The sequence below is a fragment of the Eurosta solidaginis genome, chromosome 3 (assembly GCF_040869045.1).
Source record: "Eurosta solidaginis isolate ZX-2024a chromosome 3, ASM4086904v1, whole genome shotgun sequence".
Taxonomy (NCBI): domain Eukaryota; kingdom Metazoa; phylum Arthropoda; class Insecta; order Diptera; family Tephritidae; genus Eurosta; species Eurosta solidaginis.
The window spans coordinates 208,133,206-208,149,996 of record NC_090321.1 but is presented as its reverse complement, the minus strand read 5'-3'; the positions used below and the strand labels follow the sequence as shown (position 1 = coordinate 208,149,996).

The window sequence follows — 16,791 nt, the reverse complement described above, 5'->3', positions numbered from 1 at the left end:
AATTTTTGGTGGCAATAAAATGGTTAACAATGGATTTGCGCTCTAAAAGGCACGTTTGATAAATGAGTTGTGGACAAACTAAAAATTAAGAAAATAAAAAACGACATAAACAAATAAAAAAGTAAAATGGCAAAATATTCGTACGGCAAATAAACTACTTGAATTTCAGTGGTTTGCCTGTGCGAATAAATACAAAAAACGAGTCCACAAATAATAATCACTGTCAAGTTGTAGGTCGACCCGCATCCGGCGTCAAATTGAAAATGATTATGATATAAAAATAGATACAACTAAATTTAAGATATAACTACGTAATAAGCCATAAGTGCGTAAGTAAGTAATAAAGGTCTACAAAAGAATTAACAATATGCTTGAGATTTGACTTTTGTGTAAAATATATTTCGTTATATGAAAGAAAGTTACGTATGCACAGAATATACCCCATTTGTATGTATGTAAGTTTGTCATCATATAGGTAAGCGTCACTAAAATTTCAATGCCAAATGAGCGCCACAAATACATTCGCAAACATGATCTTTTTTTTTTTTGTTGTTAGCCTTTCACATTGACATATGGCACACTTATTTACAACAATTTTAACAACTGATTCATTATTCTCTTAAAATTGCTCTTGCTTAAAAACTCGACCTGTAGCGCTCTCAATTTATGTAGCTGTTGTTGTTTTTATACATTTTTATTATCAAGATCAATGATCGCTTACATTTCATTCAAAAATCAGTACAAATTAACGTCTTTACATAAATTACATGGGTGCCCCCAACAACAACAATGCGCACTAGCAAGAGGCGATCGGCAAAAACGGGATGAATACACCACCGCTCTAGCCCCAAAGTCGGCCTTCACAAATATATGCGCATATAGGTTTGTACATATGTATATTAATACTCATCAATTCTTTTGCCCTATATGTATACATACGAGGGTGGTCCAACAGGCACCTTCTTCTTTTCTTTGATATGCGCTTAATCGACGTCTTAATTTTGACCAATTTTAGCAAAGCACTTCCTTTTCTTGGTACCTTTGGATGTGCTCATGCAGGCATTGGCCACAAACGGGCGGAAATCAGCTTATTACGGGTTCTTTATGATATTTGATGGAAAGGTATCTGAACTGTGTCCTTACATCCTAGATGGACTATACTACCGCATTCGGGTGCGGATACTTCCCTTGCAGAGAAATATGAAGAGAGTCCCTATAAGGGTAGGGACATTATGGTATACCCCGAGGGTTAAATTCAAAATGTTACTGGGTACGGGTTATACTTGAAAGAATCTGCCGATTTCCTGATTCATACAGTGCCGAAGAGTGTGCAGCTAGTCTCTTTCAGGACAGTACAGTCATAGAAATCAATGAAATTTTCTTTGTTGACAGCCATGCTGCCTTAATGTATTGGAGGGCAACTCGATATCTTAAGGTGTTAAGCGTCGTTGACATACATAGCACAACTCATCGTTCTCCTTTGCTAGGTTCCGGGGCACAGCAATTATAGGGGAATTAGATTTCTGTTAAGGTGGCTAAGAAAGGTTTTGAAATGGATACGAATGAGGCATACTATATAAAATAGGTGCCTAGCGCGAAACCCTCCGAAGTTAATTTTTTAGTTTTTCCTACAAATTGGCGGGACGAGACCTACAGGTTTTACGCCCACTCCCAACGGTATCGGCAAGGCAGAAGTGTTTTCACTGAGAGTACTTGCAAATCACTGCGGAGGGCGATCCCGCTTAGAAAAAATGTTTTCTAATTAAAAACCATTTTTCTAAAATTTTGATGTTGCTTTGTCCGTGGCTTGAACCAAGGATCTTCGGCGTGGTAGGCGAAGCACGCTACCAACACACCACGGTGGCCGCCGTCTGCATAGTCCAAAGAAGCGGAAAAAATGAGTTTGATACTGAGTGAGGACAAATGGAGTACCTGATGTCATCAAGCAGCCACTTTTGGCAGCCATAGTTTCGAAATAATAAAGTACTTCGTTTATTTGGGAACCCCAATTAACACAAACAACAACGTCAGTCTAGGAATCCACCGAAGCATCACTCTTGCTAATAAATTATACTTTGGACTGTAAAAAGTAAGGCCCCCTCGAATCATACTCTACAAAAGTTGTTTGAATGTAGAGTTGTACTCTACAAAATGCTCGCGTCGGCGACGACGAGTACCGAAGAAGACTTAATGATGAGTTGTACGAGCTTTATGCAGCCATCAAGATAAACCAGCGAATTAAAACACAGCAGCTACGCTGGGTAGTTCAATGTATGCCAATGAAAGATGATGGTCCGGCCAAGACCATGTGGAACACGATTTATGTTGAACGGCCATAAGCATATAATTAAGTAAGAGAGTTCTAACGGGCGTTTTGATATGCCACTGAAAGAAGAGTAGTCGGTTCATCACTATCTTTATCGACGCGCAGGAATACAAATAATACCTTTGTTTTCTGGGTCACGGGTTTTCGACTCTGAGAAAGGTTAGTATTTCATTTTCACTTAAGTTCCCTTGCGTAAGCGAGTGGCATACTTAAGACTTATTAGAAGTATCTTATTGGCTAATGTCCCTCCAGCCCCCCCCCCCCCCCCCCAATTTGGCACCCATCGAAAGCATTCTCAATGGACAACATTTCTTCAAGCGGAAGGGTGAGAAGTTCATGTGCACGTTTTCACAACCAATTATTATTAGGCCTCATATACTGCGACCTTTATTTAGATCTTTTGTATTTGACTCTGCCTTTCCACAGCGACCACTTACGCAGAGAAAATGAACCAGCGTTATACCCTCCAGCTCACAAAAGTGACAGATAAGTGTATCGGATAGATTCCACTTCCTTAGGTGATATCGTAGATTACAGTGTCCGGTATAATGCCGGAATGTCCGGAACTCATCCTAACAAAACTTAGTTCATGGTTCCTAGATCATTTGCATCCATCCACTAGCTTAAAAGTAATTTTTTAAGACTGCGAGGAAAGCAACGCTGCCTGGTTGTCTGACATAATCTTCGAGGATAAGCCTTTCCGCAGAAAGTCTCTACCGCAAACCTCTATTGTTTGGATTTCTGCCTCTAAACTCGCGGGGAAGCATCTCATTGGTACCGATTTTTTGAAGTTCTGCCCATAAATACCAGCTCCCGTCCTGTTTTTCCGTCATTTCGATCCATCCGTGAGCCAGATTCTCAGTCAGTATATGGGTTTCCTGTTTCCCAAAGGGCGTGGGGGCCATTGCATAACGCAGTTGCAATATTAGATTTTCTATGAATTTTCTTACTACCGGCATATGCCCTGTCATGTGCCGATCTATAGCACAGAAATAATTTGAAGCAAATGTTGTTCTCTAAAAAACAAAAGGAAGGGAGATATTCTCACTCGGGTACTAAGTGCATCAGCTGGGACATTCTCATAGCACCCGATGTGCCAGTACAAGCTAGTCGATAAAGTTGCATCACCTTTACGCATATACATATGTATGAGCTTAATGCAACGATTGAAAGCCTAAAGGCTCCGTTAGCTAGATCATGGTATGCTAATGGATGAAGACGTTAGGGTTTGGAGTAAGTAATAGGAGAAGCGCAAAATAATGTTAAGCATGTACTTTTCGGTAAAGCCTCGTATATAATATATACACTCTCACTTGTAGCACTCGACTATCTTAACACTATTTTCGTGCCGCTTTTTTATACTCAGCTGAGCAGAGCTCACAGAGTATATTAATTTTGTTCGCATAACGGTACCCCGTAACGGCATAAACTAATCGAGATAGATATAGACTTCTGTATATATATGATCTGGGCAAAAAAAGAAATCCATTTAGCCATGTCCGTCCGTCTGTCTGTCCTTAAACACGATAACTTCAGTAAATTTTGAGGTATCTTAATGAAATTTGGTTTGTAAGTTCCTGGGTACTCATCTCAGATCTCTATTTAAAATGAAAGAAATCGGACTATAACCACGTCCACTTTTTCGATATCGTAAATTTCGAAAAACCGAAAAAGTGCGATAATTCATTACCAAAGACGGATAAAGCGAAGAAACTTCATAGGTAGGGTGACTTTATGACGCAGAATAGAAAATTAGTAAAAGTTTGGACAATGGGCGTGGCACCGCTCACTTTTAAAAGAAGGTAATTTAAAAGTTTTGCAAACTGTAATTTTGCAGTCGTTGAAGATATCATGATGATGTTTGGCAGGAATGTTACTCCTATTACTATATGTGTTCTAAATAAAAATTACTAAAATAGGATGACGAAAACACCCACTTAGAAAAAAAAATTTAAAACTCGAACAAAAAATGGAGTATCTTTCTAGTATATAAGTAAATTATGTCAAAATTCAACTCCAACATTTGTTTCCAAAGCTCTTAGCTGAGTATGTAATGTTCGGTTACACCCGAACTTAGCCTTCCTTACTTGTTTGTTTTCGTTTTTTTGCCCAAGACGTTCGATATTGCTGTGCAAGCGATATTGAGAACATTCGTGCAAAAATCGCATGGTAATTGTAGCAGTGAGTTATACAGCTAACGATCCACCAAACTCCAACAGCAACAACCACAGCAAGAGCCACCAAAGCAAGCGAGCATTGAGAACGATACACATATACCATACAAGATACTCATTTTGATATCCAACCGAACGTTGGCGTGAGCGCCTGAGCGTACGTTTGAACTTATCGAGCAGCGACTATATAAACGCTGTGCAAACTGATCGCGTGCTTTAGTTTTCGTTAGCGTGGATATAATTTTCAGTTTAAAAGAGGTAAAATGCCAAAAAACAAATGAATTGAATGCGGTGTATGGAACGTACGGACTTGAATTGATTTGACGCAGGCGAGCTAGTTTTTGCATTTACGTTTTCTTTGATTGCTCAAATTATTTATTTAATAATTTAGTATTGCAACTGTGTGTGAACTTTGTGCAGCTAATGCAACATAAAAGAATATTAATTATTAAAAAGAATCACTATTAAAGCAAAGTTTAATTTGGCGGTTAAATATGCGAAATTTAAATTTGACTGAAAAAAAAATTGTGGAAAAAGGGAGTCTATCTAAAAAGCATACATTAAAGTGTTAAAATATGTGCATTATAAATAAAAGCAATTAGTTTTATGTGCCTCGTTTCGATCGTTGCCTTTTTTTCAATTTCGACCTGTTCAGCCAATGTTATAAAACAAAAATTGTTTTGACTTTTGAAGCGAAAATCTAAAAATTGCAAATCACTGAAAAAACAAAGAAACTTGTGTGTAAAATTGTTAATTGTTGATGTTATAATTATTTAAAACAGCTTTTGTACCACTTAAGTGGTAGAAAATATATTTTGTGTGAGAAAAAGAAAAAACAATTAACGAAGCAAGGGCTAAATAATATAGCAAGTCAAACAAATAACTTAACTACATTAGAAACGATTAATACATATTAAATGGATATATAAAAGAAAATGTTGAAATATTTTAAAAGTAATTACATAATTATAAGGTACATATGAATGTAGAAAAAAGGTATTGAGAGCAAACTAAGAATAAACAAGAAACGTGTCTAAACAAAGTTTAACGAAATGAGCATAAGTAATACAAAAAGAAAAAAATAAATAAAAGAAAATAATATAAAAATAAATACAAGAAACAAAATAAGTTTAAAGAGCGTAATGAAACAAAATAGTGCATTTAAAATATTTGAGAAGTGATGCAATTTTTTAAAAGAAGTCAGTCGAAAGAAATAGCACGAAATGAAAAATTTTCAAACAGATTATCAGTCTTTAGATAACGCCAAAAAAATACCGGGGTTTCAAACAGCTGCACTCTTAAGAGCTGTTCCGGTGAGAAATTGGTCACTACTTGACGTTTACTTTAACAATTTTTGTTTTTCTCGCCTTACATTAATTGCAAATAGCAAAGTTGAACTTTCCACTATGTTAAACGATGGCAACATATCATTTGACAACTTTTTTCGCCTTTCTGTTTGACATAAGACATAAGAAACGTAAAGGCCGAATGAAAATGATAGAGTATACCATTGCTAGACGAAATCGTTTGGAGGCCAATCGTTCGTCTGAACTATCGTTCGCAATACAGAACGAGGCGCTTAATGTAAACTGCTAAATATGTGATACCCAAAATTTGATCCATTCATCCGTTTTTTGCTACCCAACATTTTTTTCCAATTTTCAAAGTTTAAAGTTTCGCGTAATTATCATATATATTATTTTCAATTGCTGTCTTTATGTACGGGTCCCTTTTTCGCTCTTATTTGGAATCCAAATCTATAAATAAAGTTTTGGTTGTAAAGATGGAGATTCGGGCTATTGGCGAGCTTTGGGCAATTTTGGTCGTAGTGCTTTTGTTTAGCTATATTTTAGTAATATAATTTGTTAAAAATAAACGATTGTCAGCACACAAAGAAATCTATTTGTACTGTGACACTATTGTGAGTATTTTCCGGCAGTTTCTCCCATACGACAGATGGCAGCGCAAGCTGTAAGTTTTTTTTTAGTGATAGAACAGCTGATTTCTGTTGATATTTGATAAGAGACTTTTATATTGGTTGCGGAATATGCGCACGGGTCCGGCTCGTTTTCACCAAATACAGTGAAAAAAATTCCAGGTCTAAGAATAAGAGCATATTTACTACACTTCGATATTTGAAATCTAAACACTTCATTCATAAAATGCTTCATACCGAGCACATCACTGTTTTCTGTTCTAGAAACAACGCTTCCAATTATTATTTAAGTAACAAATGCTATGCAATTTTTGGTTCACTTCATTTTTTTGTCATATGCCTTGTTTCCCTGCGTTTGAAATCCTCCTACCTATAAGCAGAGTTGGGCAAAATTTATTCGAATAACGAATAGAAGAGACATCATTTTTTCGGTTATTTACGAATATAGATTTTTTATTTAAAGAAATTTAATTCGAGTGACGAGTAAATTACACTGACATTTTTTTATATTTAAGAAATAAAAACAAAATTTTTAAATGTTCAAATAGCTCAAAAGTTTTAATATCTCGATTCTTTAAAACATTGCGTAAGTCGCTTAATCGTCAAATTAAACTTTATTTTCAAAATCAACTTCACGCAGTCATTAATATGGCATTCAAAAATGGTTGAGACCACGAAAAATTGCTTCAGTCAGGACCTATGGAGAATTTTATGATGTTCAACCTTTAACTAAGCGCGAAACTCCAGCAAGACATAGGAAGCGAGATATATGCGAAGTACTAAATTTTGCGACCCAGAGTCTCGAACATCTCAAGACGCGCACATGCAACATATCATAACATTTTATACCATGAACATTAGGGCGGGTCAAATTGATTGGGGGAAAAAAACTTCAGGTGCACATCCAGTTTCTGAATCTATGGGTCATACTGAGTAATATTGTCCATGGGACCATTGGTCTCAAATGAATTTCGAGCCTCCCTAATTTTGTTAGAAAATATTTTTTTTTTTTTGAAATTTTTATTATAATTTTTGTTAGAAAATATTTTGGGCTATTTCGGTACGCCCCGTCCTAGTGCAAACAAATTGCACCAAGTTCATTCTTGTTGAAACGTTCTTTTATATTTTTGAACTGTTCTGCTCATATTTTTCCCTTGCATTATGTATAGACGTTTTATTTATAATATAGTTTTGTACTTCAAGACCGACTGCTTCCACCAAAGATATAATTAAATGCACGGCTTTTCGATCACTGACCTTGCAAACATCTAAAGCGGCTGCAAGTTTTGGAGTCATTATATTTTTAAATACTCTCATTTTTTTGGCTGGCGTTGGCATTAAAGCTTCTGCTCCCAAAACGTGCTAAAAAGGAATTAAGTGTTCTGGTTATAGTTTTGTAAGGTAAACCTGTGTGTTTCAATTATTTCTCGTCTACGTTTTATATAGTTTCATTCTCACGTTTTACTTATAATTTATAACCTTGAACTTACCTCATAGCTAGCAGCGATTTCGCTGATATCGCTCTCCGAACTGCAGGAGGAAATTTCAGCTGTTTCATCTGAATAAAAACAGTACAAATAAATATATGTTATACTATATTAAAAATAATATACAATTTCTTCTTACTAGAATGCACGATCACTCCATTCTTTCTTCACTTACTGCTGTTTTGTAATCGATGCCATACATACACCCCGGTCTACCTTTCTTTCATTGATTCTCCAAAAATAATTTGTCCTCTGAATTTTTAATAAGGTTCAGTGCATTTGCACTTGCTATATCAAATAAGTTATCTAACTTCGGCGTCCACGCCTCTACTCTTTCTCTTTGCGTTTCCGATTTAAGTTTAGAATTTTTATTCACTTTCCTCCATGCATTATATAAATCTTCAATTTTTGTTATGCAGTGTTGCTTGGTTCTAGTGGGGATTCGACGTTTATCCCAAAAAATATTCCCTTCTTCGACCACTAATTTAGCACTCTCGCGTAAATTTAATTTTACTGCTCGTAAATTAAAAAATAATACCTTCATAACTTCTTTGTTAGAATGTAGGAAGAAAAAATAGCCTAACAAATGAATATTTTCACGCAAAATTCTTGATGACATGTCTAATTACTTTCAATGCACGGCAACATATGAAATGTAGTCGTCGTTAAGTAACAACAAAAATAATATTCTGCTCTGCTACTCAGTAAGAACTAACGGTAAACTGTTGCACTAATTATGTGTTGCAAATCATTATATGAAAATATGTTCGTATGCAAAGAATGCGAAGATATGTGAAAATTTCGCTGTTATTTTTTAATTTGGTTTTTTAACAGTTGTTTTTGTTTTTATAGGCCTATTGATAAATGATTCAAGGTTCGATTCGAGCTCAAGGCCAGGACAATAATTTTTTTCTAATGATAATTATTGTTATTTTTTTAATTTTTCTAAATTAAATATTATTATGTATTTATATTTTTTCTGGATTAAATATTAATGCTATAGAAAACTAATACAGAACAACATTGTTCATCATATATGCCCCTAGAATATTTGTAAATAAAGTTTTTCTATAAAATAAGTATTACTGAAGTTAAGAACAATTAAAGCGAGCCATGGTGAGAAAAATAGCATTTTTAGCAAACTTTGTGGGCTCAAGACACGCCCAATAATTATGCAAACGATTTAAAATTTTTTATATATAATTTTTTTCTAATTTGGAATAAATCTAAGGGGTTTGCCAAGTGAAAATACGAACAAAAAAAATGTGTCCATATAACTTGCGGCCACACTACTCCGTATAGTACCCCCTTTTACCGCTTACAGTTTAGGACTAAAACTCGAAGATGTGACGTTTTTTGTCTCTGTTATATTTATTTTATTTATTAAAAATCTATACTCTTGCCATTTGATCACTTGAGCGCGTTTTTTCAATTGTACCCAAGCGTAGTGGGGCATATTCCTGAAAAGTTGCAACCTTTGGAAAACAAGTGAATTTTTTTTTTCGTATATTTTTGGCAAGCTTTTCCGATCTATACGTGTATGAGTAAATCGATGTATGAAAGTCTATGTCTATTGTGATTTGTTACTTCAAAACCAAGAAACTTTTGCATTACTTTTTAGACTGCAAATAAGAAACACATTTTTTTATTAAAATAAATCGTATGCTGTTACGAAAAATTATTCTCTTTTTGTTTTTAGGTACATATTTCATAGTATACTGAGTAAATATATGTAAATAAACAATTTTAAGAAAAATATATAAATAACATTCGTCAGCGAATTTTACATAATGTGCTATTTTTCAATTATATTTTCCTCGTGAAAGTAAATGGATAAAATGGGCAATACAATTCATATAATTCGCACACAGAAAGTAAGTGCAAAACATACAAAGACCGTGAATATTTATATTTAGAAGAAAATTTAAGAAAAAAAAAACAATTTGAGTTAAAACAATTAATGAATACACGAGCACAGTTAATCTGCACGTACGTGTACGTATTTATGTACATTACACTGGCACGCTGCATATACATACAAACAACTATATTTTCTCCAACAAAATTTATGAAAACTGAACCTGATTGAAAATGCATACATAGGCGTCATCAGTATCAGGAGATGTTGGATGTGCGAGCTGAAGAAAGAAACGGTTGAGCACGTTCTGTGCTCGTGTCCTGCGCTCGCCAGGCCAAGGCTTCAGCTGAGTTGCTAGATCTCGAAGAAGCAATTAAGTTAAGTCCGAGAGATCTTCTAGTATTTGCCAAGAGAACGGAGTTATTCTATAACATAAGTCCTGACAACGGATTGGGGTTCTCCCTTCTATGAATACATACAGTCTATGTGAGGTCTGTATTGACCGGCCAGTTCAACCTAGCTACCACAGTGAAAAAAAGCATACCATGAATGTAGATCTAGCAGATTGGGATTTCTGGCTTTTGACCTATGCATTTTAGCTTTCAAAAAATGTTTCAGCGTAATTTTTTATTAGGAAATGAGTTTTTGTATGTTTTATGTATTCACGAGCCGGACCCGTGCGCATCTTACGCAACCAATATAAAAGTCTGTTATCAAATATCAACAAAAATCAGCTTTTCTATCAATCAATTAAAACTGCCAGTAATGCAGTGCAAATATTCACAATAGTGCCATGGTACAAATAGATTTCTTTGTGTGCTCACAACCTTTATTTTTAACAAATTATTTTAATAAAATATAGCTAAACAAAAGCACTACGACCAAAATTGCCAAAAGCTCGCAAATAGCCCGAATCTCCAACTTTACAACCAAAACTTTATTTATAGATTTGGATTCCAAATAAGAGCGAAAAAGAGACCCGTATATAAAAACAGCAATTAGAAATAATATATATGATGATGATAGGATAAACCACTTTATAGTCTATTGAGTAAAGAGAAGAAATCAACTAAATTGGTAAGACCTTTTTGTGTAAATTTTTAGGAGAAATTTTCGAATAATTCCGGAAAAGATTTTTCAGAAAGGAAACATTTTTTTTTTTTTTTTTCAAAATTCGAGGCGACTTATGTATATAGTCGCTTCAGCCATGGTTTCAGATCGGGATTTAATTCTCTGTCTCACCTTAATCCACTGCTGTTGTCAGCGCCAGATCGTATCTTCTCATACCTTTATGAAAGCGAAATCCTCAGTTATAGTTTGCGCAGCCCTTTCACAGGCTTCTTGAATCTAGTGTTACTTCAAAATATTAGAAGCGCGTGACCGTGATCAATCATCCATCTGTTTACGCTGCGCATGACCTGGTTTAGTTAAAGTTGTGTCAACACACACAGCTTCCTGCTGTTAAGGTAAGCAGCCAAGTGTTCTGCAAGCAAAGTGCTTTCTGGCAAGTAGAAGCGAAGCAGACTTTCGTAGGTAACATTTCAGACATTAGGACCCAGAAACGAACCACGGAGGTGCTCCACCTGTTATCTTCTGGCTTCTTTGACCCGATTTACCTTGAAAGAGTGCCTTTGACATGCATCGCTGCTGGCCGAGTTATAAGCAATTTTTACATCTAGCGTGACCAGTAAGAGTATCTATTGGTCTTCATTGGTGACACCGATTGTGAAGTGCCCTCTCCGGAAAGTTTCCGGCGGAAACCTCTATTACTGCCAAGAGGTGCAGCTTCAGAAGGCTCTCCACCAAGTAGGAGTGCATTTTGGTCTTAGAAATGAGAGCTAGACATGCTGTCATCCATCCCGTAGAGAAAGATTGTGGCTTCGAGAAACTTATTGTACAACAAAAGCACTGGATAGTCATTTGCCTTCAAGGATGTTCTATCCAGCTTCTTCCAAAGTGCATGCAATGCCGGACTGTTTTCAGCTCATTTTCATGAAATGGTTGCACGTTAGGTTAAGTCATGCAAATTTTTTTTTGAAACAGTCTAATGTTTACAATTATTTGCACAACATTATACGCAACGATCGTATGTTTCTTTTTTGTAAACTATGTGGTATGAAAGTAAATAAAAATTGCCGAAAGGGGGAGAAGCCATACATTTTGAGTAAACGCTTAGTAGAAGCAGCAAAGTTTGGCAATTATTAGTTTGTTCTTTTTTGTGCTCTTTTGCCATCACAAGATGGAAACCATAAAAAGCGAAATACTCGACAAATTAATAAATATCTATGGTTTGTAAAAACAGGTGCGTGCGCAATATTGTTTTTTTTTTGATATTTCTACAAGCAAAACCTACCAAATAGGCGGTAAAGTCAATGTTAAGAACAGAGACGTAAAGCTACATATAGAGAATCGCCAACGACGGAAAGCAATTGAAAGAAATTGTCGAACTTCAAAATGAAATTTTCTAGCGTTGGAATTGACGAATTACATGCCACATTTCTCCAATGGTGAATTACCTACCCGCGATTTGATGGTTTACTGTTTCCCACTATTCGTTCTGTTGGCGGTTCTCTATACGTTCTCTGCATACGAATTATAATTGCAATTAGAGCACTGAGAATTGCAACCGACTAGCCATTCACACAAACCCATACACCGGTCTCCCAATGCAGCTGAAGAGTGCTGTACTGCGAACATTTTTAACTCATAATCACTCATACTCATATTATTTTCTGTTTGCTCTATCTCTATTTTTTTAGCGCGCAAAATTTTCTCTAAGTTAGAGAGCACAACAAAAAATAAAAAAGAAAAAACTGCAACAAAAGCAAGTGTGGTGAAAAAGGAAAGCACACGAAAATTTTGAATTAGATTTCATACACAACAATACTGATAAGCAGTAAAAGAAGAAAAAAAGAAAAGAAGAAAAAATAAATAATAAAAGGCACCACACAATCACATTATGAGTGGGCGCGAGAATCGTGGCAGCAGTGGCCACCAACCGCTCAGCAATGCAATGGGCAAAATTAAAGATAGATTTACACGTGGTGGAACAACGGTAATTTGTGGTTATACTCAGAGACGTAAATTTATAGAGAATAACCAACGACGGACAGCAAAACTGGTGGTAGGTAATTCATCACATTACCTAATTGAAGATTAGCAAAAAACGCGGTGTTTTCGTTGAAATTTCAAAATAATATTTTTCTGACGTTGGAATTGACGAGTTTCATGCCACATTTCCCCAATGGTGAATTACCTACCCGCGATTTTATGCTTTACTGTTTCGCACTATTCGTTCTGTTGGTGGTTCTCTTTAGTTACACGTGCTCTGGTTATACACCTCCCTCTCTCTCACACTTTTTTGCAATTTAAATTAAGCATTTTCTTGCAATTCGCTCTCTTAGGATACATACCAGCGCGTTGAAGAGACCCTCTCTCAATCAAATACCGCAACGAGTCTTGATACAATACTACCCGAGGATCCATTCCTCTTTTCACAAGGACCCCCACCCCCACAACAACAACAACAACGACAATTAACAACACAAAATACCTTCAGCGTCGCTGATACACCCCTTCAATTTGGACCAATCATAGATGATGATATACGTTCACCACCACCATTACCCCTGCCCGTTAATCAAGCCAAAACAGGTGGTAGTCAAGATAGCTTTATGGCTTTGCCACCACCACCTGCATCAATGCACAGTCAGCGTGATCATCATCAACGCAGCACAGTTTCGCTCGCCAACAACAACAACAATGATGATCTGCAGCGTAGCAAACAATCGCTTAAGGGTTCGCGCGTATCGTTCGAACGCCGTTCAATCGATAGCAGTGATGAGGATAATTTCGAAAGTCGCCGTAGTGGTTTTCAACAACAGAAAACGATTAGTGTTGATCACAAGGGTATACTGAAGGTGAGTCTGTGTGCAAAAGAAAAAAAATAAAAGCAGGTCTTAACAGTTGCATTTATCATAATTCTTTGTAGGACCTCAAAAATATACTAGCAAATGATAATCGTCGCCAATTTCAAGCCAAAAAACACGTATCACTCGATATTAAAGGTACACGTTTCCTCGAAGATATGCTAAAGGATTCATCCTCCGAAGAGGATTTTCACAAAACACGTCGTGAATTTCAAGGATGTAAACATCAAAGTTTAGATCCACGTGTTAGTTTCAAACTTGAGCGTGTTCTGCAAGGTTCAAGCACAGATAGTGAGGAGGAAGCAGATGATGTTGAACACAAACGACTGATACATCGTCCCAAGGACATAACGAAACCAGTGATCATTGACCTCAAAGATTTTGAAAGTGAAAGTGACGAAGACTATGTATCGAATCGACAACATTTCCAACAAACACGCTCCATAAGCACAGATTCGCGTAAGAGGTAAGTTTCCTAAAATGGTAGTAGTTGGCTGATCACTGCGATTTTTTATGACCAATGTGATTTACCACAGTGACTTCTTCAGTCGTAGCGATTTTTATCACAGACTATGATCAAAATTGAAGCCGACAATCACTCTAACTAATAATTGCACTCCGACATCTACTACCTAGTTATAGTTCACATTATCGCAGTGACGAGAGTTGTGACTAGGTCTGTGATTGTTGCGTTGAATGTCATAGTCAATCAGTCATCGCGTTTTTTTTTGTGATGCAGTCGCTGTGATAAAATCGCATGAAATTTAAATGTAGTTTTTTAATTTTCTTGTTTATTTCAGTCACCGACTGTACGAAATGGATGAAATGGGTAAAAAGAAGAATGAAAACCTGCGTAATGCTGTACCTTTTGTGAGACAAATAACCGAAGATGGTAAACCCAAATTGGAAGTGTACCGACCGACAACGAATCCCATCTATATTTGGACGCAGGTGAGTCATTTTAAAAACAAGGCATAAACTAAAATTAAGCTAAACTTATTGCTAGAAAAGAGAAAACGTCGGCAAGTTAACTCCAGCAAAGTTGACCTAACAGTTTGACAGTTTTTTAAATTTTCAGCCTTAAAGTATGCACTAAAATATAGATATAGAGTGATTCATTTTCGAACTTTTTCCTACATGTGCTTAAGCAAAAAATAGCACTAGAAAGATTATCAGGCGAATGGACTAGCTATAAATCAACAAAGTCAGCAAGTCAATATTATTTATTTCACTTGAATACAAAAACATCCAACATTGAGAAAAATTATTATTTTCTAAAAATAGCTTTATTATTGTAGATAATGCGTAGGTAGTGACAACGAGAGAGTGATTCGAACATTTGGGAAGCTGGTATTAAATGATTTTCAAAATGCAATAAATAACGTAATTGCATAAGCAATTTTAATCAAAATACTATGCAATACAAGGAATATCTATCAACAATCTACAGGGTGGAACATACGAGCGAACACATTAAAAAAATTCAAGTTTTTCAAAAGTGAATTATTTTTTTCATAAAAACGAAGAAAATGGTGACTAAGAAAATTTAACAACTACAGGGCGGTGACATATTTATTTTATTTTTTTCCATTTAAAGTAATTTTGTTACAAAAAGGATTTCAAGGCGAAGGTTGTGGCACCGAGTTTGCCGCGAAGTTTTCGCGTTCTTCTGAAGGTTATAAACCGTGCTACTGAAAACTTATTAGCCACAGGTAGGTACATATTTCTCTTTTCTTCATAAAAACGTATAATTTGATTTGAAAACTTATTAACTAATATATTTATTTTTATTCTTAAAAACGAATAGTTTTACTAAAAATGGTTTTGAAGTGGGATTGTGGCAATGAGTTTGTCGCGAGATTTTTCGCGTACTGCAGAAGACTAAAAACAGTGTTATTGAAAACTACTACGGGGTGGCATATATTTATTTTTTAACCCACGAAAACGAATTTAAAAAAAAGTTGATTTGAAGGTGAAGTTGTGGCAATTAGTGGGTTGAGGTCTTACTTGCCCTGAAGATTAGAGACAGTGTTATTAAAAATATATTAGCTACAGGGTGATGACATATTTTAATTTTTTAAACCAATAATTTTATTAATAAACGAATTGCAAGAGGAAGGTTGTGGCACTGAATTTGACATTTCTAGCGGAACAACGAATAATTTTATTAAAAAAGGGTTTTAAGGTGAAGTAGTGGCAATGAGTTTGTTGAGAGGCCTTACCTATACTAATAAAAGTTGGACACTTTGACAAAATTTACCATTTATAACCTAAAGTGTGGTACATATGGACGAAAATTTTAACTAAAAAAGAGTTTCGACTTGAAGGTTTTATCGAAGATTAGGAACAGTCAACTACAAGGTGGTTAGTATTTATTTTAAACAAAAACGAATATTTTTATTAAAAAATGGATTTAAAGGATTTGGTCGACAGGTTTTACGTGTACTGATGAAAGTTAGACACGTTGGTAGAGGTAAGAATTTATCAACTACAGGGTGGTATCTATGGGCGAAACTTCGAATAATAAAGATTTTCGACTTAAAGGATTTGATTTTTGCAAATTTTTTCTAAAGGGTGTTTCTCGTTTAAAAGAAGAAAACAACTAACAGGAATGTAATGTGGTTTTTACTTGCGGGTGTATATAATAGTAGTTTTCGGTACACAATTTATTAAAGATTATTAGAAAGTTCTCAAGTTTCCAATTTTTTCGAAGAGGTTTTCAAAATTTATTTTAAAAGTTTCCGGTATACAATATATAAAAGTTTTTTTACAGTTATGTTTTTACTCGCAAATGCACATAATGATCGAATAGGGTATAGGTGTTAGCGTATACTTTACACCGATAATAGTACATAGTAGTAGATACTGATAATATGATTTTTGTTTTCCCTTTTTAAGTATATATTTACATAACTGTAAATATTTAGTAATTTTACACATTCATAAATGTATATTAGGGATGTTGCGAACTTCCTAGTAGGATTGACAGCATTTGAATTCTCAATTTACTTTTTTTTATTTGATTTTAAGCTCGGCTCCGATTATTTTGTATGACATTTATAACGTAGATAAATATGTCAT

The 16,791-nt window shown here is 35.3% G+C and overlaps 2 protein-coding genes across 7 annotated transcripts in view; one reads left to right on the top strand and one right to left on the bottom strand.

Moving 5' to 3' along the window:
* Positions 1-16,791, bottom strand: part of Roc2 (Regulator of cullins 2) — a 240,449-nt gene that overhangs the window by 177,960 nt on the left and 45,698 nt on the right. The window lies entirely within an intron of this gene.
* The window catches only part of Tret1-1 (Trehalose transporter 1-1), a 41,366-nt gene continuing 29,233 nt past the window's right edge, over positions 4,659-16,791 (top strand). Inside the window, exons 1-5 of one of the 6 annotated variants that reach the window (XM_067774930.1) lie at positions 4,659-4,758; positions 12,541-12,836; positions 13,186-13,701; positions 13,773-14,176; positions 14,511-14,661. In XM_067774930.1, the coding sequence (XP_067631031.1) occupies positions 12,741-12,836; positions 13,186-13,701; positions 13,773-14,176; positions 14,511-14,661 (1,167 nt within the window). In that variant the 5' untranslated portion in view covers positions 4,659-4,758; positions 12,541-12,740. Of the gene's footprint in view, positions 5,474-5,509; positions 5,814-12,540; positions 12,837-13,185; positions 13,702-13,772; positions 14,177-14,510; positions 14,662-16,791 lie in introns of those variants that run through there. The other 5 variants (XM_067774932.1, XM_067774929.1, XM_067774928.1 and 2 more) reach the window with 5 other exon arrangements.